Consider the following 25,716-nt stretch of genomic DNA (forward strand, 5'->3'; position numbering starts at 1 on the left):
CACACACACACACACACACACACACACACACACACACACAGCATGTTTATCTTGGACTTAAAAATTCTGTTTTGCCCATCGCCATCATTTCCCTTTCTTCTGCTTTCTTTTTTAAAGTTACTCTTTATAGTCTCATTCCCCTACTTTCCATGTTTTTCATTGAAATTCCTAATCTGTAAAGGATTTGGCTTACTTTTACAATATACTGTTAGTTCTTTCCCTTTTTTTATGCCAATTGGCAAAATAATTCAAGGCCAGGGGGCTTCTGTGTTTGTGTAGGTGTGCATAGATGTTGCAAAACTTTGTGGTGCTTAGACTTACAATACTGTGTTTCTCCAAGCCTTGAATATTTTACTTCATGCAGCTTTAACAGTCATTTTGTGTGTATGGCCTTCCAGCACATTAAAGCGCACTGATTCGATTATCTGACTCAGTCTTTATTTATCCTGTCCTTAAGTTTTGTTTGCTTTTACAAACAAACTGGCAAGAAACAGTGATGCTAACATTATATGAGGTGCTTGTGCCAGTCAACCTGTCACAAAGAAGTTTGACACTGGGTTCTACATGACTTTACTTCACTGTGCAGTGCATCAATTTTACATATGTGAATGTGAGAGGAGTTAATGCACTAAAATCCAAACATCTTATGCTTAAAAATCACCTCTATACAGATTGTGTGTACCTGTGTTTTCAAGTTGCCTAGCTGTTCCTGTAGTCCCTGGTTTTCCTTTTCTCGCTCCTGCTTAGATGTGGCAAGCTGTTCCTTCTCTTGGCTCAGGTCCTGCAACTTCTGTTCATAGTCGCTCTCCAATTTCTTCAGCTCCACCTGCAACTCGTGGCGTGCCGTCAATTCTGCATCCAGCTAATACATATGTAAAGGGTCATAGTTAGAAACAGATTCCGTCTTAGTTATCCTAAAAAGTGCTGGATAAATGGCTTTACAATTGTTACGTAGTGGTCAATTTCAAGGTTCTTTATCTTCACTTTTTTTTTTCTCAATTTTCACTGAAGACACTTGTCTCACTCGTTCCTGGATTGCATCATTTTATTGCTGTGTAAGTTCTCGGCCTAATATGTTTGCAATTATTACAAAATTAATAGTTGCATACTTAAGCACAAACTCTAATGTGAATATTCTTTAGTATTCTCTGTTGTGCTTAACAGAAGAGAATACTTAACACTTGTGTGGACCCACAAAAAGCATCCAACATAACAAGTTTTTATGCCCTGGATTTTGTGGCAAATGAAAAAGGCAGCAGTCTCCATATTTCAAAGACCTGTTGAAGCCATTTCTTAGTCTAGAGCCTTCAGTTTCATTGTATAGTTTACACTGCAAATTAGTGTCAATTACTGAGTTAGGATGCTTGAGTGCATTTGTATGAACTCACTTCTCACTTATATTTCAAACCATTCACCTCCATGGGGGAGAACTAAAAACTACTTGCATTAAGAAAGAAAAAAATCTCCCATGTATAAATTTGCACAGATTTTACAGTCAGGACACTTGACAAACAGGATAAGAGTATTTAAAGAGATGAACACATGAACACACAGACACACATGGCTGTTTAATTTGCAGACAGCAGATCCGTTACTCCCGCTGTCATCCTTTTTCCTAATTCCTGCCAAAGAGACTGCCTGCAATTACCCCATCATGCACAACTAGAACTGTGGTGTGTGTGTGTGTGTGTGTGTGTGTGTGTGTGTGTGTGTGTGTGTGTGTGTGTGTGGTCAATGAAAATGAATCCAATGTTGTAGAAGTAATGGATGCTTTTGTGGATGTTGCACATTCAATTGATATGATCCCGTGTGAGACTGCACGTCTTTATGTGTGCATGAATGAAGGCTAGTTTGAGCTCTCTCTTTGCAATTATGCTGTCACTGAGACAGAAACATCAGGGTAGCAAGCACACCACTATCAAGGCATTTACCCCTCTTGTGTGAATGCATGTGTGCTGTGTATGTTTTCTGCTTGCCTGTAAGAATACTTATCTGTCAGGTGGCTGTTAGACATATGTATGCTTATTTTCTTAGTCACTTTTTGCACCCCCACCACCCAACTTTTTTTTTTTTCTTTAAACATTTGTCAGCCCCTGTCAGACAAACAGTGCACAGAATTTCATTTCAATCCCATTGTGTTTGCATGTGCAAGGGGAAATGTTAACTTTGACAATGTGTGATTTTCTTTTCTGTCTAATATGACTGTAATCGCTTGCAGGCCTCTGGGTTGATGTGTCAGTGTGTATGTGTGTGTACACGTGTGTACACGTGTGTAAGGTATTCCCATCTATCTATGTGTATAAATCTCTTTTTATTTCACCTTCTTTTCCAGTTCAGAGGCTTTTGCTTCGCTGGTTTCCACCTTGGTCTTGTCCACCATATTGTCTGGGAACAAAAAAGATTAAGGACAGAGGATAGGGGAAGATAAGGAGGAAAAGAGGTGGTAGATAAGATAAGGGTCTTGACAGCACACCTGCATGTGTGTGACCGTGAAGACATTGTACCTTTCAGTCTGGCACATGCTGTGTGTTCACATGAATTTACAAACAGATGCGCGCGCACGCACGCACGCACGCACACACACACACACCCCATCTGTCTCCCCATTTTTTTCCCCTCGTATCACACTACTCAAAGTTAAGATCTGAGACGATTGTGGAGGCATCTCATTACAATCTGATGCTTTGTGTTGCATGCATGCTGCTTCTACCCAACATTAACTGCTAAGCCTTTAGTACATATACCTTTGTTTGACAAAAGGTCATAGCCCATCAATTTCTCTCTGCGAAACAACGCTTTGCTTAGAATTCTTACAGTTACCAAGACTGATAAAATAAAAGACAGATAATGTCTTACTTCCAGACCATTTTGCAGGCACAGGGTGAGAAGGACAGACTGACCAACAGGGTACTTTTACAGAATAATTGCAGGGTTTACAGGTGGTTCAGTGCTGAAGGGCTTAACAAGCATGTGCAGTAAAAGAGCTAATTAACATGAAGATGAATGCCACAATGTCACAGGATCAAAGAAAGCTAATCATGATGCCCAGGAGGGAGAGGATCAAGCAGAGAGATAGAAAAGATAGAAGGCTGTGAAAAGCTAAAATAGAAATTGAAGAAATTATGTGAACTGAAACGTGAACCCTACAGACTGGAAATGTGAAGTGTGAATCTTCAGCTGCAATGAAAATTGGGCTGCAGAAAAAGCAGCTGAATCTTTGAAAGATACTGCATATCTATATAAGCTAGCAAGCAAGGCAGGCAAAATGAAACGATTTTCGCAGTTGAAAGAACCTCACAATAATATACTCACCCACATAAAAATTACAGTGTGCATTTGTGTACGAGTTTATTGTGCAATGGATTTGTGTGTGTGGGGGGTAGGGGGGTGAGTGTGTAATGGTGGCTAGGCTAAATGGGACAAACTTCGAATAGAGAGCACTAAGGGAGACAGAATGTAGGAAAACAAACTGTGCTGAATTTCAGAGTTCAAAGAAAAACACTAAATAATGCATGCAGGGCAGAATTGGGCTGCTTTCCACCAATAATAACTCTGGCAGCCTTAAAGGAGGCCAGCCAGCCTGTGTGTGTCTCAGGACACATTTAGAAGCAGTGCAATTAGAGCCTCCTGCGGTGAGCAAAGGAAACCTGCCATAAAGAGCACTGAACTCCTGAGACATGGCCCACACCTTTATTTTGTTGTGGTTTAGGTTACTAAAGTCATTGTTTACAACCACCTCTCAAGTCAGCAAATCCAAGTGCACACATACTAGTGCTCACCACTTAACTTTCCAAAAGAACTAAACTGAAATTCATACCCATTTCAAACACCAATTTACTTTTTACTGCATTTTAATGTTTTTTGTTAAATGTATGGTATTAATACATTTAAAACCACACCTATCAAACCTAAAAGTTACCATGTAAGCAAATTCAAACTTTAGAACAACTGAGTGAAAAAAGTCACTTGAAAAATTGTGCTAAAACCTCTAACACAATTTACCCCAAACTAATGCACACTCACTCTCTGGCGCCACCCTGTGGTGTTTCTGAGACTTGTGCTAAATGAACGGTTGAAGTATACTGCCATTGATACCAACACAGCAACTGTGGCACTGGGGGCATGAACATGTATGTTTCTGTTTAACAACCCACCTATCAAGCCTTCGATGTTGAAGCTGAGGTTACGGCACTTGAAATCAGGGTCTGTTCCATTCCTGTGCAGTACGATCTGAGAGATACACTCATCTATCAACTTGTAGTATTGAGGCCTGCGGGAAACAGGGAGAGATGGGTTTACAGACAAATGGATTAGGAGAGAGAGAGAGAGAGAGAGAAAGAAATAAAGAGCCATATGAGGATAACATTTGATGAGAGGACAGGGAAAATCAGAACTCATGTGTGATACTTGGAAAAAACAAAACTGTCACTCAGAATACACATATTTCATAAGTTTCAACAAATGTATGTGGTTAATGATACCAGTCTCAAACCAACTGCTCTATAAGAAATCTGGCACATATTTGTTTTAGGACTGGACTGACAAAGAACAAATAAGTTCATCTGTGCAGACAAATGTGTGCACACACATCCTTTGTCACTTTGTCTTAGCAACTGAGATTGGCTGTCTGTGTGAGGATGACAGTTTGAGTTTCTTGTCACAAAGATTGATTGTGTTCAAATGTTTTCGTAAGAGTGTGCTGGTTTATGCCCAGCACCCCATGTCTGATGAAGCCAACTTCACACAGACACTCAATTTTGGAGGTGTCTTATCCCCTGACCCCATTAGATGCTGCCAGAGTCAAAACTCAATACTTTATTTATTCTGTCTCCTTCCCTCACTGGTCTCTCTCTTAGTCACTCTGCCTTTGTCTAACACTTATTCCACTCCTTTACTTAAAAAAAATCTTTTTCTTAAAGCTCAGATTTATCCGTGGAGCAAGAGAGACATCTAGTGTCATTTCTTAAAAGCGTTTAAGCAAAAAGAAATAAATTTGTATTTGGCAAAATCTGAATTCTGTCATTCTTCATGAGGTCAAATTTATTACATTTAGACATTGGGTTTAATCCGACAAGGCAGTTTTGGTTGTTCCAAACCTATATTTGGGTAAATCACAATCAAATGAGCATAAACTAATAATAAATATTAAGCCCTACAGTCTGCATACACAGTATTCTCAGTACTATGAGTGTAATTAGCTACATTTGAAACTGCCCATTTTAAATTCCTGGTGGTTTTTCAAAGCAGCAGGTTCTCTATGCAGCGTTTTACCTCAATTCTCAATTTCTTCTTGATTATCGTCTCAACCTCCACCTTCCTCCTCTTTTCGTCTCTATAATTACCAAGTTGTATTTTCAGGCACTCTACAGCTCTCCCTCCCACCCTCACTTCCTGTCTCTCTGCGGAGTCCATTAGAGACCACCTCTATTGTGTTTCTCTAGATCACCTGGACGGAAAAAGCTGAATAGGAAAGAAACGTAGGATGGAAGAGATGGTGGGGGAGCTGAAAAGACTCCAGCTGGGACTATTTGTTTGGACCGGCCTACCTTTTCCATCTTTGCAACGTATCCCCCAAACTGTGTTAAAAATAAACTACAATTTCCTGCCTATCTGATAGCATCAAGGAAAACACAAGACAAACACCACCACCTCAACTCAAATAGGTACATCTCTGCACATTTGTTCCAAGTGTTAAGATGGACATACACAATGCAGCACAACTCCTGACTTGTCTTTAACAATATTCTACTCCAGTCTTGTCATTTAATTATTCAGTTTCTTTAGCTAAAACTCCAAGGGCTTTGGAAAACACACAGAGGCATTAGCATATTTCTTGTGATAAGAGTTGATGGTGCTTATTTCTATTAAAATGAAATTGGACTTCCTCTTTGCATTTGTATTAATTTTCATGTTTTAGAAGAGGGGTCTAGAAAACAAACATGAAACGGAGGAAGGTGCAGAAGGGAGGAAGACGTTCGTGAAAGGAGAGAAAAGCAGAAATGAAAGCTCCTCTCGCTCTTTGTTTTCCTGGCATTTTGGAAGCTTTGTTTCTCTTGCTCGCAGCTTTTCACTGTCCACCTGGGAAAACTGATTTATTAACTTTGAGACGTGTTATATAGCTTCCTATATGTTGGGTAAAAAGTCCATGGACTTTGTTGGGAGTGAAAATAAACTAAATTCAATTTCTCAGTCATTCTTGGGGGGCCGGGAGGGGGGGCTTATTTTAAATTTTCATTAAACATAATGCCAAGTTATTTTCATAACAAAAGAACATCAATAGGCAAGTGCCAGAAAACAACAGCATAATTTGTGCAAATTTGGGCAAGAGAATGTGTGAGTGTATATGTGAGCGTGTGCTACCTGGCCAAGTAATCATTACGGATCAGTAGTAGATGCTGCATCAGGGACAGGAAGTGGCCCTCGGCCTTTGAGTCCTTCACAGTGTTGACCAAGATTTCAAATATGTCCCTCACATCATTGAAGCAAAAGCGTTAAGGCCCAACAGACACGATCAATAGAAGAATTTAACACAAATATGAGAGTCACATACACAACATCTAAAGAGATGACAGTCAACAACTGTGCACTGTTCTGCACCAACATCAGCTGCATTTTTTTCCCCCACCAGGCTATTGAGGCAAAACATTCAGGCGCACAGAAATGTCCTTGAAAGAAAAGCACATTTGTTATTTTAATTAAAAACAAATTGATCAGAAATGCTGTAAATAACAATGAATAATGAAACGAATCATTAATCACTTATCATTTTAAATGGAATATCTACATCGGCGTACAGAGCACTATTTTCAGCTGTATTCCAAAAGCACATTGTGTTACTAATCATTTTTTGGCCTTTTTGAGACTATAATCAAACCTACAAAGGCTGTCGCTGCAGACACTCAATTAGACATTTTTTGATTCTTTAATCAGCACAACAGTTTTCAGCTGCACCAACATAATTGCAAATGGGTTTTTTTTCTTATGGACAATTAGAAGCAATTTTCTAATAAACCTGCATTAGGGAACACAATGTGCCATTGGAATACAGCAGTTAAGGATGCTGAAAATGGGTCTCTGTACACCTACGTAGCCATTCCATTAAAATTCATATGCGATTCATTTAATGATTCCATTAACTGTCAGTACCAACATTTCTGATCAATTTAATGTTATTTAAGATATTTTCCCCCCTTCAAAAACAGAAACTGACATTTCTAAAGCACCCTAATCTTAATAACGCTAGTGTATAGGATAGGATTCAATTTTAACATCCATTTAAGTTCTGACTTATTTGTTCACGTTTTCAAATGTCTGTACTGTAATATTCCTGTGTTTAATTCATAGACTTAGCCCAGCACACTTCCTTCATTAGAACATTCTGTATGCACTGCGATGGTAACCCCTGGGAGACATCTGGTGTTGAAATTCAGAACGGCATGTCAAGAGCAGCAGGGAGAAGTACAGTGTACTTTGTAAAGTGTGAGGTTGAATTCTTTTCAAACTATCCACCCTGGACGCTACCCTCCTTAGAAAGGAAAAGAGGAAGCACTGTGAGAGGTAGATGATAAACATCCTGTGTTTTTAGAATGTGGTTCATTCAGATTATACCAAAATTGAAAAAAATAAAATGCAGATTTTCAAGCACTAAATCCTTAGGTCTAATGTTCCCACATGGTTAATGTTACTGCTCATGCATTAACAATCAAGTTCAGATACATTAATAGAAATGAATAGGTAATCAACTTCTTGTTGTGGTGTACCTTTTAGGCAGCCAACTAAGTGCCTAGTCATTTATAAAGAAAGAGTAGCAACAGAGCAAGGTTGGTAGGATGGCAGGATTGCCTTTTTTCCCCTTAAAATTAGATGTGCCTACAAACTGCCCTAGTGAGGACAAATAGAGGAATTTCTTGAATAAAGAAAAGCGTAAAATACAATTTTAAAAAAATTTAAAAATACAATTGCTTACACATATACTGGTGGACTGGATGTAATTAAGAAAATTAAAGCAGGTGAAGGTTTTCACTTTCCAATGAAACTAATAAAACACTAAACTTGAAAATTACAAGGAGACCCAGATTTTATCATGCTGATCCTCTTTGTTTTGAAGGACAAAAAGCAAACATGACAGCTGCACAAAGGAACAATTTTGCCCATTGGAAGGATATTCCATTTCCATTCGGATGTCATCCAGACGTGCTTTGAGGTCCTCAGAATCATCTTCAGCCTGCTCATCAAACACTGTGAGTTGCACCTTCAGCTCTTCATTTTCTATCTTTCGCACCTCCTGCGGGGAAAGGAATAGGATGCAGGCGGAGAGATGAAAAATCATGATGGAGAATAGCAGGAGGAAAGTGACAGTCAAACATTTTTAGTTTGAATGCTTGTAGGAAAAGTTTTTACAGCATGTGTGTGTTAGCCCATCAGGGAGACAGAGGCATCAATATAGGGAGACACAAACATTAAAGCTGTGAAAATGTATGTTATTGCAAAGTCACCGTTGAAAGAAATCAAGTGGGTTTTCTGTACCTTCAGCTGATCTCTAAGACCCAGTCTTAGCAGTTCAGAGCGAATATGGATTCTGAAGTCCAGTTCTTCTGCACGGCTGATCAAGGCGTTTATTAACTGCATGCAGCCACTCTGCCAAAAACACATCACAAGTCAGTTTTATAGAGTATTTATACAGCATAACCCGCTTAAAAGTGCTTTCGATCAAAAGACACCCGGGCTGGGTCATTTGCCAAACAAAAGCCCATGTGAGAACCTATAAGTGGTGAAATATGGGTACGCATTTGAATATGTACCTTAAGTGCAATGCTGGAGCTCCTCATTCCAGTAAGAAGTGGCTGAAACCTTTCAGTGTCCTGTTTCTCTGCCTCCTCTGTAATGGCCTCTAAAACACGCTCGTGACTGGAAAAAAAACCAAAAAAAAAACCAAACAGATAATGATACACGTTATCATTATAAAGCTTCATTACATGGTACATTTTAAATCAATACATGAATACAACATTTATCCTTAAAAGAAAAGAATGGGGACTGAGAATGTCATTTCATTGAAACAGATGAAGAGAAATATGATGATAAGCAAGTACTGATGTCAGCAGAGCAGTTCATCACTGTCAGTTGGTCTAATACAAGTCTAATATCCAAACTAGAACAGTCCATTATCTTTGTGCATTCCACTTTTTTGAAACAGCATCTACATTTCACTAATACTTACAGGTTTTCAGGACGCTCCAAAATGGAGATGGCAGAAATAAGCTTGACAGCATCCACCATCATATGAGGCACTTTTGGGTTGATGGCTCTGGTTAGCAGAGGAATTCCCTCAGGTGACTCCAACATGGATTTCAGACCATGCTAAGCAGAAAAGGAAAGAGAGAAAGTAGACTGAGGTAAAGACTTCCATTTTTCAGATTATAGTCTTCATATCAGAATTTAGTCCAGATGAAATGTACTCGACTGCAACAACTATGGAAATTGTATACCAACGTCTTGCTTTGACAAAAGGGGTGGAACAATCTGACAAAAGCTGGCACTTTGAAAGCCATGCAAAAATAATACAAGTTACTGAATTGCTATCCATCTGGATATTATTACTACAGGCTGTTATTAGGGACAGCAACCACACAGGCAATGACATTTATTATGTCGGTACCCTTTAATACATTCAAACATTATTTTAGACCAATAATGTCATATTTATAACTAAATTATGCTTTGTTCTATTATTGAGTAATCTTCAATAAACCTTCATCGATCCTCAGCCAGACAACGCAAATTAGTTTGACCAAATTAAGCCAAAATTTTTTTTATATATATCTCCATTTGACATGTTATGTTTTCTCCAGAATTGGTTTTGACTTTACCTTTGTATTATTAGCAGGTGGATAAATATAAAATATATTCCAGAATCTGGAGAAGTTTCTATAAAATTTCTTTTTTCCTAGGATTACATACATTAGTAAACTATAGATACACCATTCTCAACTTTCACTGTATTGAATTTAGAGTGCCCTCTGCTACAATGACAAAAGAAAATGGGCCATTAATTATTCTATAGTTATATTAATTCTGATATGAAACAAAGGATTAGGGATTTAGATGTAAGAAGTTTTCTTACCTTGTTGTTCATAAAGGCTTTAAGACAACGAATTATCTCATGTTGGCATTTCGTTCCAATTGGCCTGGTTGGTGAAAGACCAGAAAGACATTTCAAACACACTGCTAGAATATACAGTTGTTGTTGTTTTTTTGGTTTAAGTAACTTACGTGCATTCCTCTTCCTGGAGTTTTCTCAGCAGATTCAGAAGCAGAGCCAACCCTTCATCTCCAAAGTTCTGTACCCAACTGAAAGTGAAAGATATTTTCCCATACATTAAGAAAAATTGTCTGTCACAGCATGCATGAATTCATGGTTAGAACAAATCCAGAGGGTGAATATGAGCTTTTCCCCCTAAAAAGCACAGACAGACAGACAGACAGAGACAGTCTTGGATGAATTGGTCAATAAACCCAGTGCAAAGTCTCAGATGTAATTTGAGTAGATTTATGTGAAAATTAATATGAGTTTGAGTGTGATATTGATACTTTACACCAAATCCCCAAATTGCCAAGTATAAACTCTATAGAGATGCTACAAAATGTTTCTTAAGTAACAATTTGATTCAATGGCCATGGAAAATAGCCATAGCTAAGAGTTAACTAAAGGTTGACATTTAGATTCAGGTGAAATTGTGTGTCAGTACAAAGACTAAAGATTTGACAATGCAAGGTGAAAAAAAAAATTTAATTAACCCAAGTATTTGCTTTCCCACAGCTGGGTGGCTTCCAAAATAGCAAGAGATAGATAGACTGGGAAATTGAAATGCACACAAATGTTTTAGATAACAGAAAATTGCTTGTGAGGTGAAGAAATAATGTTTATGCTTGCACAGCGAGTGAAAAAATGCTCTTCTGGATGTAGGCATACATGTTTGCTTGTCAATAACACAGAATAAGACTTCTTAAGGATAACTCCAGAAGATTTACTGCAAGATTTAAACCTTAGTGAGCTTCAAATTCTAAAAGCTAAAGTTGGAGTTCACAAAAACATGAAAAAGTGTAGCGTTACAAAACAAAGTTTTATGGACTACTAAAGCAAAAATCAACCAAGGATCAACTACCTTGCAAGCATGGTGGTAATTTTGTTATGGCTTGAGTACACATAGCTGACAGTGGACACAACCCACAAAGTTCTTATTATATCACTGTAAACTTACACTGATTCTATACTGAGCCTTGCTATATTATTGTAGTTAGTATAATTTATTTTAACCTGAAGCACAGAGCAACAGAAATGTGTGTGTGTGTGCGTGCATATTACCTAACAGGGTTGTTATTGAGTGAAACTCTTAGAGATTCAAGACAGCTCAGCAGCTGTGAATCTCGATAGTCTGCCTTTAACTCCTGGATGTACATCATGGCCGACTTGGAACTCTCCTTCTGGCTCTGACCCTAATCGACAATCACAAACAAACACAGCAGGCACGTAAACACAAAATCACTTAGTGTTCTGCATTTACATATTTCTTGTTACATGATATAATTGCTATTATTTCTACATGAAAGCACAACAGTAGAGCATCAAGGGCAAAAGTCAAGAGTAATTTGAAATTTTGATATGTGGGATTAAAGGGTACTGTGTGTAGGGTTTTTCTCCTAATAGGCTTATTTTACAGTTAAATGAACTGTATTAGCAGCCATCTGTGTATGATTATGTAGGGCCTTTGAGCACTTTGAGTTTGAGAACCCTTTGGAATTGCCAGGATTTAAAAGGAAGAAAAGACTATTAAATCATTTCTAAAGGTCTGGGTTTTCATAAATCCACTACATACTTCCAGATACATTTTCTGGAAGTTGTTTACTCTTGTTGTAAATGTGACACAGCAGCTAAAGGTTAATGGAGGTTCACTCATTTTTTCAGAGTTTGAGTTTGTTTAAACAACAACAGCAACATAACTATAACCATCCATCAATTTAATGTATGTAAACAGTAAATACATATTAGATTAGTTATCAATTTACTATTTATTAATGACTGTAATGTCCAAAATGCTTTGGAAAATGTATTCATTCTAGCCGAAGAGAAAAAAGAAAATAAGGACTTGCTTTAAACTGCCAGCACATTCGCTCTAGCACCCTGTACTTGCTATATTTATTTTAGATATTTGAGGTACTGACAGCTTTAGATGTGTGGAGGTACTGGGAGACCATCTCTCGTTTGATCAAAATGTCTTTCTGTCTCAGAGGCTGCTGCTTTTCCTCATTTAGGTTCATATCCACCTAGAGTAAAAGACAGGAGGAAAGAAAAATAATCAAATGGAACAAAAATAAACATTTTGAGAGATTTAGCATAAAAATCAATTTGTGTACTCAAGCAATAAAATAAAAAAATAAAATGCAGAAATATAATCCATATATTTGATTAATTACATTAGGGGAAATAACCATCTATTAAGAGTCAGCTGTAAGACACAATTTCTTACTTGTTAAAAGAATTACTGGATGTGACTATTTAAAAACTTTTTCCTTTCAGGATTTCAATCGGTGCCATTTGCTTGTCCCAGGAGATCAGTTATTTGTTTTTTACATGTCTGTCAAATCCTACTTGCAGCAAGACAGAATAAACTTTTATGCAACTTCACAGTTCTTCTGACACTACAGCAAAGGAAATTTAAGGCTTAAGGTTAACTCCACATTAAGGGTGTTTAAACTGTGAGAAATTCAGTACTTTTGATTGAAATATGCCAAGTTTCTGTAGCTGCGCAGGCAAGGTAACGAATATTATATGACACCTCAAAAGTCAAATCATTTATACACAAAAGTGTGTATAGACTCTTTTACTGTCTTTCTCACCAGCATCTGTTCAAACAGTTCCAGGACATATTCATCAGAATGATCATTCATCATGCCACTCTGAGCACTGATCTCATAGCTGGCAGCTGAAGAGTGTCGGTGACCTGGCGGTGGTCCAGGCTTCTCCTTCTCCTTTTTCCTCATGCTGGTGAAACGCTCCAACTGGATTAGCAAACAACATAACAGAGGAACATGACAGAGAGAAAAGTGGTAAGAGAGGAAAACTACAGAGAGTAACCACTGTTCTTATGTTAATGTTAGATATCAAACCATATGTAGTGTTAAAAACTCAAGGGACATTTCTCCCTTACTTTGATATTACATTGCCCCTTTCAGACATGTACCATTTTCCAAAGACCAGGCAGTAATTTTACTTTGTCTCAATCTAAACACAACCTTGACACTGTGCAATATCAGCCAGCCGCACAAGATGCAAAAATAAAGTAAAAATACTAAAACGAATTGTGATTGCAAGGGACATAATTTGAAGGCAATCTTACTTCGCCTTAATGTTAACTTTAACTCACATCACCAACTATCTTACGTATTCCATGTCTGAAAAGGGAAATTCTTTGCAAGAGCAGAAACCTTTTTAAAACTTGAGCTCAAAAGTGGTTTTGCCACACAAAGTATGCTGTAAACAGAGCATACTCAAATTTTCCAGGAGTCTGGTATATCTCACTTTCTGGCTTTAATGACTTTGAGTGGTAAACATTCAGTATTAGCACAGAGTGTTATTTAATACATGATGAAAAAAAAAAAAGCAAAGAACATGAGCTTCATCATGCATGTCAGCTTGGCACATAATACAGTGACCCTACATAGTGACTCAAAGAAAAATCTGGCATCCTAGCTGCAGGCACATGAAGGCATCACTAGTTTATGTGCCAAGCATTTCATGTTGTCAATGCGCATCTTGAGAAAATGCACATTTAACTTCAGTATAGCACAGGACAAGACACAGATACCAAACAAGTGTGTTATGGTGGGTTAGGCTTGTGACAGACAGTGAGGTGACATTAAATGCATAACAGTTTTATCTGACACACAAGTCAAGCACACGTTTGACAGTGACAAGCTGTAATAAACCTACCTCATCAGGAATCAGCCGTTTGAGTGTCTGTAGAAGAATGAATGAGGGGGAGAAAAATGGCAAAAAAGGGGGAAGAAAAACCAACCAGATGGCAGGTAAATGAAAAAGAGGGAGGGAAAAAAAATAAAGAACCCATTAGATAGAAATCAATGATGGGAAGAAGCAGCTCCAGGAAATCATCTACAGAATGCACAAGCAATTAAGAAAAACCCAGGAAAAAAAAAAAAAAAAAGGAAAGAAAAGAAAATCTTAATCATTAGCTCTTTTCGCATCTACTCAAAGACCAATGCATCTAAATTAAAGACAGTCTAAGCTAAGGTAAGGAGGACATTTAGAAACATGCAGGTGATAGGCAGTCAATCATCAACAAAGGTGAAGCGTGTGTGCGTGTGTGTGCGTGTGTGCGTGTGTGTGCGTGTGTGTGCAGTCAATGAAACCATACATAGGAAAAAGTAGCACATTTGTATTTTAGAAAGAAAGGGAAAAGTATCATCATGTCTCTGCCACTAGAGGTCAGGCTATACCCATTAATGTTTCTGTAGGAAATCAAAATAAGTGGACTATATAGCCCTGACAAGAGCTATGTATGAGTAAAACTGAATTGACATCAGTAAAATAAATCAAATATCAAACACTAAAAAGGCATAAAGAAGATTAATACTGATGACATTCTGGAAAGCATCAAAGTAACACAATTTCAATATTCAGCTCTTAATATCAAATTTCTGATTTAATATGTTGGGTTTTTTTGTTCTTTTACAAATTACAAAAAGCATTATGGACTTCCAATTGTTATGTTGCTAACCTACAACACATAAACGCTTACTTATGCCTGACTGATCCTACTTATCTTTCAGTTCTGTTCTGAGCTAAAGGAGTCACAATGACCAACACAGAAAAGCTTAACCTTTATGAATTTGTTTAAGACGCACAAACAAAGAGCAAAGCAGGACAAATAAGGCACATTGATTATGGGGAAGACAGTTAAGAAAAAAATGCTTCCGTTTTCACAGCTGCCATTAAATAACAGACGCTCAGCTCACGCACACAGGCACACACCATGAAGATGCCATAAAAGAAAGCTCGTACACATACAAACAAATGTTGTGGTGCTACAGTATTCCGCCCACAAAACGGAAATTTACAGCTGACAGGAGGCACAGTGGATTCTGGGTAATTGCATGGGAAACTGAACAGTAGTCAGGAAGAAAGCAACAGAGATACATGTGGGAGGGAGACACAAAAACCAAGCTTCAATTTGACAAACTGTAAGGTCCGCTTTACAAACCACATGTACAGTTAGGAAAATATGCAATGACAGACACAACAAACTACATTTTTTTGAGCCAGAAGAGTCATGAAGAGGTGGGCTGGACCAAAATAAACAAAAGCATCACTAAGTTGGAAACACTAAACTGTTTAATGAATGAGTAACAGTAACATCACACACTACGTCACAGCAATAGGACGCCTTTTAATAAGCAAGGCAAGTGTTAAGTGACAAAGACATACTACAAGTAATAGTGGATCTGAGTCATGACGTATTATAGAGCAAACGATTCAATTATTTACACAGCCCCACTAGTGCCTCACTAACCCTTAACATAACACCAAATTAATCAACTTAGGCTCTGTTTAACAAACAAACAAAAACACAAAAGGCAATTCAATTAAAGCAAAACACATATTCACTAAGACAGTAACACTGACTAGACTAAAGTGTTTGCTGATGATGAACAAAATTTTAAATCAACAACCCAAATGACAGAAATATTAATATACCAACTTTGTGCTATTTTATTGCATTGTTACTGTAATACCTGTGGGTTTACCCTGCTGCCCAGACAAAACAACCAAAGCAAGGCATCTGGTTGGAAACTGTAACAGACATTTTCTACAAATTTGCAACATACAAAATAATTATTAGATTATCAAGAATTAACAGAAAAATTTGTAATGAGAACTCCCTCTCACAGGGCACTAAAGTTTTTTTCCTCTAATGTAAATCAAAAAGCAAACTCAATGAAACGGCTTAATTATAATTTAAAGACCTCCCCTAAGCACAGGCTGCTAGTTAAATGAGCTGATTCATCTTACCATCCTACAGTGAGCATATTAGATGAAGTAGTACATTTTGGGTTTCCTCTTTTTGTAGTCTGGGTAAAGCATTAAGCTGCAAACACATCCCTAAGCAAGTTTTTGTAAACTGTCATAATATGGACACATGCTTTGGAAAAAAAAATATGAAAGAAAGCATGGCATTTAAGTCCTTTTGTTCAAGACACTTTATTCAACCCATCCTGTGAGTTATGTTTAATCAACAGTGATGACAGTTGCCAGCGAACTACCATGTGCAATTCCCCCAGTTTTGTTAACTCCCATCAAAAATCTGCAGCAAAAACAGCAAATTTTCTCAAATTCAGCAGATTAAATGGCGACTAGTGTGATCATAAATAACTATAAATTATATGGAGTAGGCTGAAAGAGGGAAAAACTTGAAAAACTTAGTGTATGGGTGTCTACATTTCTGATTACATGCGCAATCAAAAATGAAAACTCAACAGTTATAAGTGAGGAGAGATTTACAAACGCAAGACGTCAAGAGTGCTGCACTGATTGCTGATTTGCAATTTTAAGTCCAGAACAGACACTCTGTGATCCCTCAATGAAATGCCCTTTACAAAATGCCAACACAACTGCTTACAGTATATACATAGTAAAGGGCGCATATTATAGAGTCCTAAAGGCAGTGGCAAAAATAAAGGCATACAGCTTTTTCTGCGTGTCTGTCTCAGAGACCAGGCAGCTGGAGAGAATCAAATCAGCAGATGCATTTTGCTTATGAAAGCAAAATAATGAGCCAGTCACACACTGTTGCCATTTCTGTGTATGTGTGTACCTGCCCATGCACATTTAAGGAGACACTGAGAGAGGTGAGAAAGATTATGTAGATCAGATGAAGAACAAAAACCAAGCAAATGCAGAATGAAGGAAAGCAGACTAGACACTTTTACTGATAAGTGAACACAAGAGTGCTGTCAGATGGCCACTCTGAATTAAGACAGTAGGTTAACTGAAAGATCAAGATGATATGGAAAAAAGTAGATTTTTTTGATAGGTTTTTTTGATAGGTTTTGCTAATGTGATATGGGCATGAGAATACCCTGTATTGTACTCGTGTCACTGGGGAAAAAAAAATAAATAAAAAAAATAAAAATACAGGCTATAGCTCAGGTGGCAGAGCAGGTCAGCCACAAATCAGAAGGTCGGTGGTTCGATCCCAGGCTGCCTCCTGGCTGCATGCCAAATATCCTTGGGCAAGATACTAACCCCATGTTTGCCTACTGGTGGTGGTCAGAGGGCCCGGTGGCGCCAGTGTCCGGCAGCCTCGCCTCTGTCAGTGCGCCCCAGGGCAGCTGTGGCTACAATGTAGCTTGCCATTGCCAGTGTGTGAATGTGTGTGTGAATGGGTGAATGACTGAATGTAGTGTAAAGCGCTTTGGGGTCCTTAGGACTGAGTAAAGCGCTATACAAATTCAGGCCATTTACCATTTATCAAGTTATTTTAGGGTCTTGGACTTGCCCTCTTTCAAGTCTCTCAAAAAAAGTTCGTTGAGTGTGAGCTTTGACAGGTCTGTTCAAGAACAGATACTTGTCCTGAAGCAAAACCAATTTTCTCATAGCTAGGTACTTTGAATCAGTTGCACTCAAAGGTGAATGCCATTCAGGTCATTATGAAGATTTGTATCAAAACTTTACTGGGCTTAATCAATTATCAATTCTGAACATAGGCATGTATATGAGAAGGATGCAACAACCATGCCGTCACATACTGGTTTCTAAAGTCCCATCCTGAAGCTACAAGATTTTTGCTGCAGCCATGTCAATTGCAAAAAAAATGTTTTTGAAAATGAATGTGACATGGAGGGGTCAGTCTGACTGTGAAACCACATGCTCATTGGCTCAGTGACTGAGGCCATAAGCTCAGCATGTTGTTTACAGAGTTCAAGACATTTTCCATAGTCTTGATAACCAAGTGGCAATTGAAAGACCAGCAGTACCTTCAATCTGACCATCTGACAAGTTCTACTCTAAGATGAAACTGTGTCATGCTCATGTTGTACTTTACATACAATTTACCTATTAAACATCATTCCACTTTTACTCAGGAATGGCATCCATCTAGTAGCACACAAAGTGTGCAAAAATGCAGGGTATGAATTCTCTGTGTATATGTGAATTGTGTAAGTTAGTTTCATTTAAATAAATCAGTTGAACAGCAAGTTATTTTTAATTCAACATCTACGCATGTAGGCGTGATGCCAGCATGGATCAAACTGAACTCAGGCAAACTGATTAGAATTGGTGAGGCACGTTACATTTTCTTAATCAACCTATAGATGCATAGCACTAAGTTGGTATATCTCTGGCAAGCAGGTTGAATGCACTTGGAGGGGGGGGGGGTGGGGGGGGGAGGCTTTTTGCAATTAAATATAGTTTTTAAATCAATAGCCTAAGGATCTTAAACAGAAACTTAAGCTGGATTTACATAATTTTTGTTTTGTCAGCATGATTTACTTATCAGCGGTCACCAGCTACGGATCACTGTCAAGCCCTGCCTATTAGTGGATCACATTTTGATTTTTCTGATTGTGTCTCAGGCTTGTCTTTGAGTTTATGCAGTCCAACTAAATAGCTTTGCATAAAACATCTTGCCCTGTGCAAAAACGAAATCAGGACAGGCCAGGTACTTATCATGTGCCTGTATCTATATTCCATCTAACAAAAAGGCAAAAAATAAATATACTTAAGTAACTGTGGGGAAAGAACTGCAAAATAACATAAATACACCAAATAAATCACAAAAACATAATTCTACCAAAATATAACATGCATGGTCACCACCGGTTTATTGCCGTCTGCCTTTTGAATGCACTCACTAACACCACAGCAATCATTTTTGTCTCATGGCTTTATAGAAAGAGAACAAGGAAATAGTCTGCATGTTAAGATGGATACAGCGGACGTGTGTGTGTGTGTGTGTGTGTGTGTGTGTGTGTGTGGGGGGGGGGGGGGGTTAAGTTGGGTTTTTTTTTATCCATTCTAAATTGCAAAAGCAAATGGGAGCCCCCAAATATAATATTTTTACTAAACCTGTGAAGTTAAGTGTCTACAGCACCTTGTCAAATTGGATGTCAGCATTTTTAATGCTCCTAGTTGCCTCACTGACCAACAGACTCAAGATGCATTTAAGTGCACTGATGGGCTATGCGCAGAAGACATAATGATTGTATGTCAGTCCAAGTGGGGCATGTTTACTGCATGACTGCTCCTCATCCCTGCCCCACTGTGTTAATGGAGACACAAAACCCAACCACCCCAACCCACTTTCCACCAAGCAAGAATGTAAGTATTATTCAACATAGTTTTAATAAATGTTTAAAAACAGCCAGGACAATTCCATCTACTTAATTAGATACAGTTAACACTGCAACACAGAAAATAGCCTGTGAGATGGGGCTGTTAACGAGACATGCATTTGCCAAACCAACAATTATCTCAGTCCTTGCTTCAACGGCAATTACTCTGACATAAACACCAGACAAAATTTTAAAAATTTTAACCAACTTTTAAATATGAATAGGTTTTTTGTTGTTGTTGCAGTATTCCTTTGTTCTAACCATTTACCTCTAATAAATTTTAATACACAGGGTTGTATCTTTGCCATTTTTTTCCCCCTATCAAAGTTATTTCTGTTGTATTTGTATTAGCGTCAAAGGCCTGATGGTCACAAAATGCCTTGCAGTAAGAAAATTAAACATATAGAGTTGACCTTCAGGCCCTTATACAGTGAAACAACATCAGATGGTTGAAGAGGAACCCACTCAACCAACAGTTTTCCAGCAGACAACTGCAACATTCCATACATCAATTGATAATTTGGGCTATATCTGGTGATTGGGGCTGGGCCATATTATACCGTTCACGGTAATACCGGTACAATGCTAGGCAACGATAAGAAAATGAAATATCGCGATAGAATATGGGTAAAACGCGCATGCGCAGTGCCGAAAAAGCACGGCGGTAACGGAGAATAAAAATGGGGAAAGCAGATTGTTGAGTGAAACAGATGAACCAGAATTAGTTTGTAAAAATGGTGCAATTTAACTGGTTTGGTATTTGTCCATCAGATATACAACAAAGCACATTTTTTTGTAGAACATGCAAGCGAGCTGTCGTTATTGCCGTATTTGTCGGACTAAGGTGCTCGTAAATCTGGGAGTAATCTGGATCCTAAACTCCGTACTTTAAGGTCCCGAAGTCAAACGAACATCACTGAGAGTTAAAAACTGTCTAAATTCTTCCATCTTTAATAAAACGATCAGCGTTGCCGCTTTACCAGGTGTAACTATGATGTTTAATATCCAGGCATTCATGAAAACAGAATTCATTACATTTAACGGAGTTAGAAGTTAGCGGAAGTTAGCTCGCTAGTTACCTAAGCATAATACAGCATGTTCTGACTGAGAGATTTCTGAAAAAATAAAATCAAATCAAACGTACAGCTCTGCTATCACTTCCAACATATATGAAGACAGGAAGCTACACAGTAGTGACATTTGTAGGGTTACTGAAGTTGGGCTAGCTGGTATTTAATGATGTGCTATGTGATCGCTAGCAACACAGCTATGTTAGCATAACATAAACAGTGAGCTGAAGGATGAACGCTAACAATTTTCCACTCGATAAAAGTTAACGTGAAGGTTCCTGATGGTTAGCGACAAATGCAATCGCATGGCAGGATGCTGTAAACGGACCAAACTTCAGTCAGGAGAACTGAGATAATCCATCCACAATACGAGGTTAGTCATTAATATACTGCAACAACATGGGAATAGAGCAGCTGTGATAGAATACAGCATTAACGAATCACTGGTACGCAAGTGGAGGAAGAAAGAAGAATGAGTTGAATAAAGTTTGATTTATCTGACTGCTTTGTTGCCTTATAATCCCTTGCACCTTATTGTCGGAAAAATACATATATGACTTTTTTATTTGGCACACTGCAGTTTAATGTAGCAAAGCACCTCTTTTTAACTTCAGTGGATATTATACATGGTTATGCTCAGGGTATGTCAGCCCATTTATACTGGAAATGCCTTTTGGTTAAAATTTCACAAAGGAATTTGCATTTGCACTGTTAAAAGTTCATATAGCTTTAATGCACATAAAAAACAGCTGCTTGTTTAAGTAAAATAAATGGATTGGGTTTTTTTTGCACTAGTAAAGTTGTGGAGTTGTGTTTTGTCTCGCAGAAATGATATCGTCAGTTATATCGTTATCGCAAATTTTCAAATATATATCGTGATAAATATTTTGGGCCATATCGCCCTGCCCTACTGGTTATAAAACTCATACAGTTACAACTGAAATTATAATCCCATTGTTCTTAAGTCAATATTCCCAATAATTAACCCTAGTATTACTTCTGGGCAGTAGCATTGGCCTTTGAGTGCTCTTGCAAAAGAATTTAACTAAGCCAAACAAGTGCACATGAGGAAATACAAAGACAAAACACACATCAGCAGCCATACAAAGCTCTATGTAGGGTATAATGGGAGGAGGGGAGAATAAACAACTCACATTTACAAAAAAGATTAAACCTATAATCTAGAAAGGACAGAGATTTTAGAAATGCGTTTCACATAAAAAGTTATTTAAAGACAGAAACTCTGAGTCACAGATACTAATAGCACACAATTCAATGACCTCAGTGGGAGGAGGGTGGAGGTAGGCACTCTACATTCATATGGGTCAAAACAGAAACAAACCAAAAGCACTAACATAATACAATCAGCCCCTAAATACCAACTTTATCTTGATCACCCTGCAATATTAGCAGCAACCCCCCACTTCCCCACCCCCTGTCCTCACTTATAGCAAAGCAGCTTGAATGAGGCACTTTTTTTTTTTTTATCCTCACTATTCAAAGGACCAAACTGTAGTGTCAACCCATTTCTAATATATAACACATATATTCCCATTGTTTAAGATTTTATATTTCAAAAATTATATTATTCTACTCATATGCAAATTTCAAACATTCAAGATATTATTTGATTGCTATTAGTCTTTAAGCCTATTTTTAAAGTTATGGAACAAATGCAATATGTAACAGCCATGAACTGCACAAGTACCAATTAAGATTTCCACTGGTTCACTGGAAATTCAGTCACTTAGCCTGGTGCTATGATGCCTCCAAATGAGCAGTACCTTTGGAAGCTGATTTGTTTCATGACTGAACGCTTCAAAGACCTCAGCAGACTGCACACTTCTTACCACATTTTAACACAGACAAAAAAAAAAAAAAGCCCCTGGTGAGATGTTAGTGCTTCAAGTAATAGTTATATCCAGACCAAGTCTCAAGTAATGCTCTGCCACACAGAACATTTAAACTCATAACAAGAAAGGAATGTCAATTGGAACCCACAACAGCACCACTAACACACAAACCCTAATTCACATATTGTTTACAAATCTCAAGCTATAATATTCATCTTATGACAAGAAGACAACTGTCAAACCTATAAAACCTACCTATACTACATTAGCTTACTTGGAGATATAGGACGTGATTTCCAAACAACTGATTTAATCTTTGAGATCCTATTTTAAATACAATACTTTTTTATATGCCTGGGCATATTCTGGAAATTCTAGGTTCTTTGTAATTCTGTGCTATAACTCCATTTGATATTAGTTTATCATGTTAGATATCCAAATTATATTCAAATGTCAAATGCACAATGCACAAACTGACAAACCTATAACTGACTACACTGTATGCAAAGGCCTGTACATTCCAATGTCCCTGTAAGAATGCAGTTGTGGTTCAGGTTGTGGTTGTTTGTTCCTAAAAAACAAAAGGAGAAGACAATATTTCAAATTTCCCATCATGTTGCAGTTTTTCATTAGCTTATATTGCCAGAAGGCACTTTTCAGAGACCATTTAGACATTTAGATCTAGCATGTCATCACTAGATGAATATATTATCTGCTTCGTTGTGTTATCAGACCAATTCACAAAAAAAAAAACCCAACCCACACACACACCACTTTTTCAAGTAGGCCAGTGAGTTTTTCTCTTCTCCAGAACAGATGCTTCCATTTCCATGTGCTCCTTTAGCTCACGAGACACTGTTGACACATTGACAATGTTAGCATTATGCCAACTTCTCCAGACAGATGGCATATTTGTGCTTAGGGCTGTTCATTTCAGCTTGAGCAGAACTCCCAAGACAGCTAGGTTTTGCAACAGTTTGAACTAAGAGTTTCCTTTTACACTTTCTTTAAGTGGTGGATTGTCTGCACTGATGGTTAATCATGCTCCATGCAAGAACTAAATTTATTCGTCGTATTAACATCCTTGCTTTGATTTAGAACTTTTGATGTTCCTTATAAACTCCACCATCTGGCACTTGCAGAAACAAACCAAGATCCCCTATGACAGATGTTTTATAAAGGACTTTAGGAAAAATGAGAGCGTATAAAATAGGGTTGTGCACGACCGACTAATCATTGCTACTGTCACTACTCTGTACCACACATACTAGTTGTTTAATCTATTTTTTCATTTTTATTTTAATTGATACCCAAGGCTGGTAAATAGTTGTGTCCTAATGTTATGCAGTTATCTGCCACCAGATGGAGCATCATTGGTGAGAAAAAGCCATAAATCTGTTATTCTCAGCCTGATTTTTTTTGTTAACTCCATTATTGCTAGTTCTCTTAAAGACAAAAAAATAAAATAAAATAAATAAATAAATAAATAAATAAATAATAAATAAATAAATAAATAAATAAATAAATAAATAAATAAATAATAAATAATAAAAATAATAATAAGATTACAGATCCAAGCGGGAGAAATTAGCTTTCTCTAAAAACTGGATGGGATTTTCACCTGGCAATAGGGTAAGGAGCTCAGTCACTCTGGTTGGGCTCAAAGTAGAATACCGTTTCTCCATATTGAAAGGAGCTAGCTGAGACAGACACCTCCTGTATAACTTGTTCCAACTGGGTATGTCCTACTGGGAGGAAGCCCCAGACCGCTGGTGTGATTATTTCATTCAGCCAGCCAGGGAATGTGTCAAAGTTTCCCCGGATAAGCCGGAGGCGGTGGCTTGCGAGAGGGAGGTCTGGCCTTCCCTGCTTCTGCCCCTGTGACTTGACTTCAGATAAGCAGAAGAAAATGAATGGATGATTTACCATTTGTTTTATTTTAGATTTCAACTTTTATTTAAGTGGCTGTCATGAATTTTCCACCAGCATGCATCGTTCATAATGCACAGCATGCTGCACCATACTTTTCAGTGACAGCTTATTCCTTTTTCGGATGTTAATTTGTCACATTTTAATAATACTTTAACATCTTTTATAGTTTAAATATGGTATTAAAAAAAACTGGTTATATCAGTTTATTTTAAGTGATTTTCTTCTTTGTTGCCAATTGCAATGTTGATGATGCAAGCTGCCACACAGTTAAATAACATGATTCATTGTTGAAAATGTGACTAATGCTTTAAAATACTTTTGTTTAATGAGCTTTTGACATTACACATTCTCAAATTTAATGGGAGCGTGTCTTAGTTTTAGACTTGTCAGCTAGTGTAAAAAATATTTTTCCCCCCCATGTTGTCCACTAACAAATTAGTCACCAGGAGCATCACTAGCACATATTGTTGTATATTGGATTAATAAAGTATGGGTGTAAGGCACCTGGTAACCACAACACTACAGGACATGTAAACACAGCCAATAAACATTCAGAATTCTCAACAGGTGATACGTTTTCTTCCCAAGTATAATTAAGCTCAGAGACAAAATGAATAAAGTTAACTTGTGAAACTGTTATTTGTCTGTTATCACCAGTTGGCAGGTAGCTGTAAGCTCTCTGATGAGGAGAACAGAGGCTAAAAAGAGGTAATTCTCGTTCGCCTTATCTGTAGTTCTTCGGACTCCAGTTCCCCTGGCTACCCAGGGTGCTGTGTTATCAGACATGTAATGTTCACGTTCTCTGATTTCTGCAAGACTGTGGTTCATTAAACTTCATTCGTCGTGTATGACAAAAAGATTTTTTCTTCATTTTTAGCTTGTCTCCTGTTAGTTTAGTTTCTCTATTGGTAAACCTCAGCACCGTGATAATCAGTGGGTTCTCAACCACACACTGCAATCCCCAATACATTAGCTCCCTTGCTTGCTTAGCCACTAAAAACGGATCCCAAGACCTCATCTTCAAGATCTGTAGGATGTTGACCATGAAAGTTTGCCTGAGCTTATCACTGAGATGTTCCAACTGCTGATAACCATGTTAAAGATGCTCACTGTCATGACATGACATTTGAGACTTGCATGACCCCTTTTCAAGACAAACTCCTCTATATGTCTTTACTTGATACTACAAAAAAACAAAACAAAAAAAAAAAGAACAAAACTGAATTAGAAGAGTCCATTACTAAATTTGGTTGTATATCAGATGGTCCAACCCACAGATTAACTACCTAACATTAGGTGGAAGAGGTTTATTATTCTGAATAACTGCTAACATTAATGTGAGAAAAAAAAAAAAAAAGTTAGGAGACAGAGTAGCTAAAGCTGTTTAATCTAAATTAGGGTGGAAAATAAGTATTTGGTCTTCTTTAAGTCCAGACGCTTTTCTTTCCAAG

At 37.7% G+C, this 25,716-nt stretch overlaps 1 protein-coding gene across 3 annotated transcripts in view; it reads right to left on the minus strand.

Moving 5' to 3' along the window:
• LOC102309003 (protein diaphanous homolog 1) overlaps positions 1 to 25,716 on the minus strand; it is a 99,725-nt gene that overhangs the window by 57,394 nt on the left and 16,615 nt on the right. For 2 of the 3 annotated variants that reach the window (XM_005948894.2, XM_014329797.2), the window contains 14 exons: positions 13,991 to 14,017; positions 12,898 to 13,059; positions 12,223 to 12,324; positions 11,366 to 11,496; positions 10,273 to 10,350; positions 10,124 to 10,187; positions 9,221 to 9,360; positions 8,802 to 8,907; positions 8,527 to 8,637; positions 8,166 to 8,284; positions 6,361 to 6,477; positions 4,155 to 4,270; positions 2,321 to 2,385; positions 683 to 862 (listed from right to left, as the gene is read on the minus strand). In XM_005948894.2, coding sequence (XP_005948956.1) covers positions 683 to 862; positions 2,321 to 2,385; positions 4,155 to 4,270; positions 6,361 to 6,477; positions 8,166 to 8,284; positions 8,527 to 8,637; positions 8,802 to 8,907; positions 9,221 to 9,360; positions 10,124 to 10,187; positions 10,273 to 10,350; positions 11,366 to 11,496; positions 12,223 to 12,324; positions 12,898 to 13,059; positions 13,991 to 14,017 — 1,518 coding nt within the window. The remainder of the gene's footprint in view (positions 1 to 682; positions 863 to 2,320; positions 2,386 to 4,154; positions 4,271 to 6,360; positions 6,478 to 8,165; positions 8,285 to 8,526; positions 8,638 to 8,801; positions 8,908 to 9,220; positions 9,361 to 10,123; positions 10,188 to 10,272; positions 10,351 to 11,365; positions 11,497 to 12,222; positions 12,325 to 12,897; positions 13,060 to 13,990; positions 14,018 to 25,716) is intronic. The other variant, XM_005948896.2, reaches the window with a different exon arrangement.

The sequence above is a fragment of the Haplochromis burtoni genome, unplaced genomic scaffold (genome assembly GCF_018398535.1).
Source record: "Haplochromis burtoni strain Fernald_Lab_line unplaced genomic scaffold, NCSU_Asbu1 Contig_599, whole genome shotgun sequence".
Classification (NCBI taxonomy): domain Eukaryota; kingdom Metazoa; phylum Chordata; class Actinopteri; order Cichliformes; family Cichlidae; genus Haplochromis; species Haplochromis burtoni.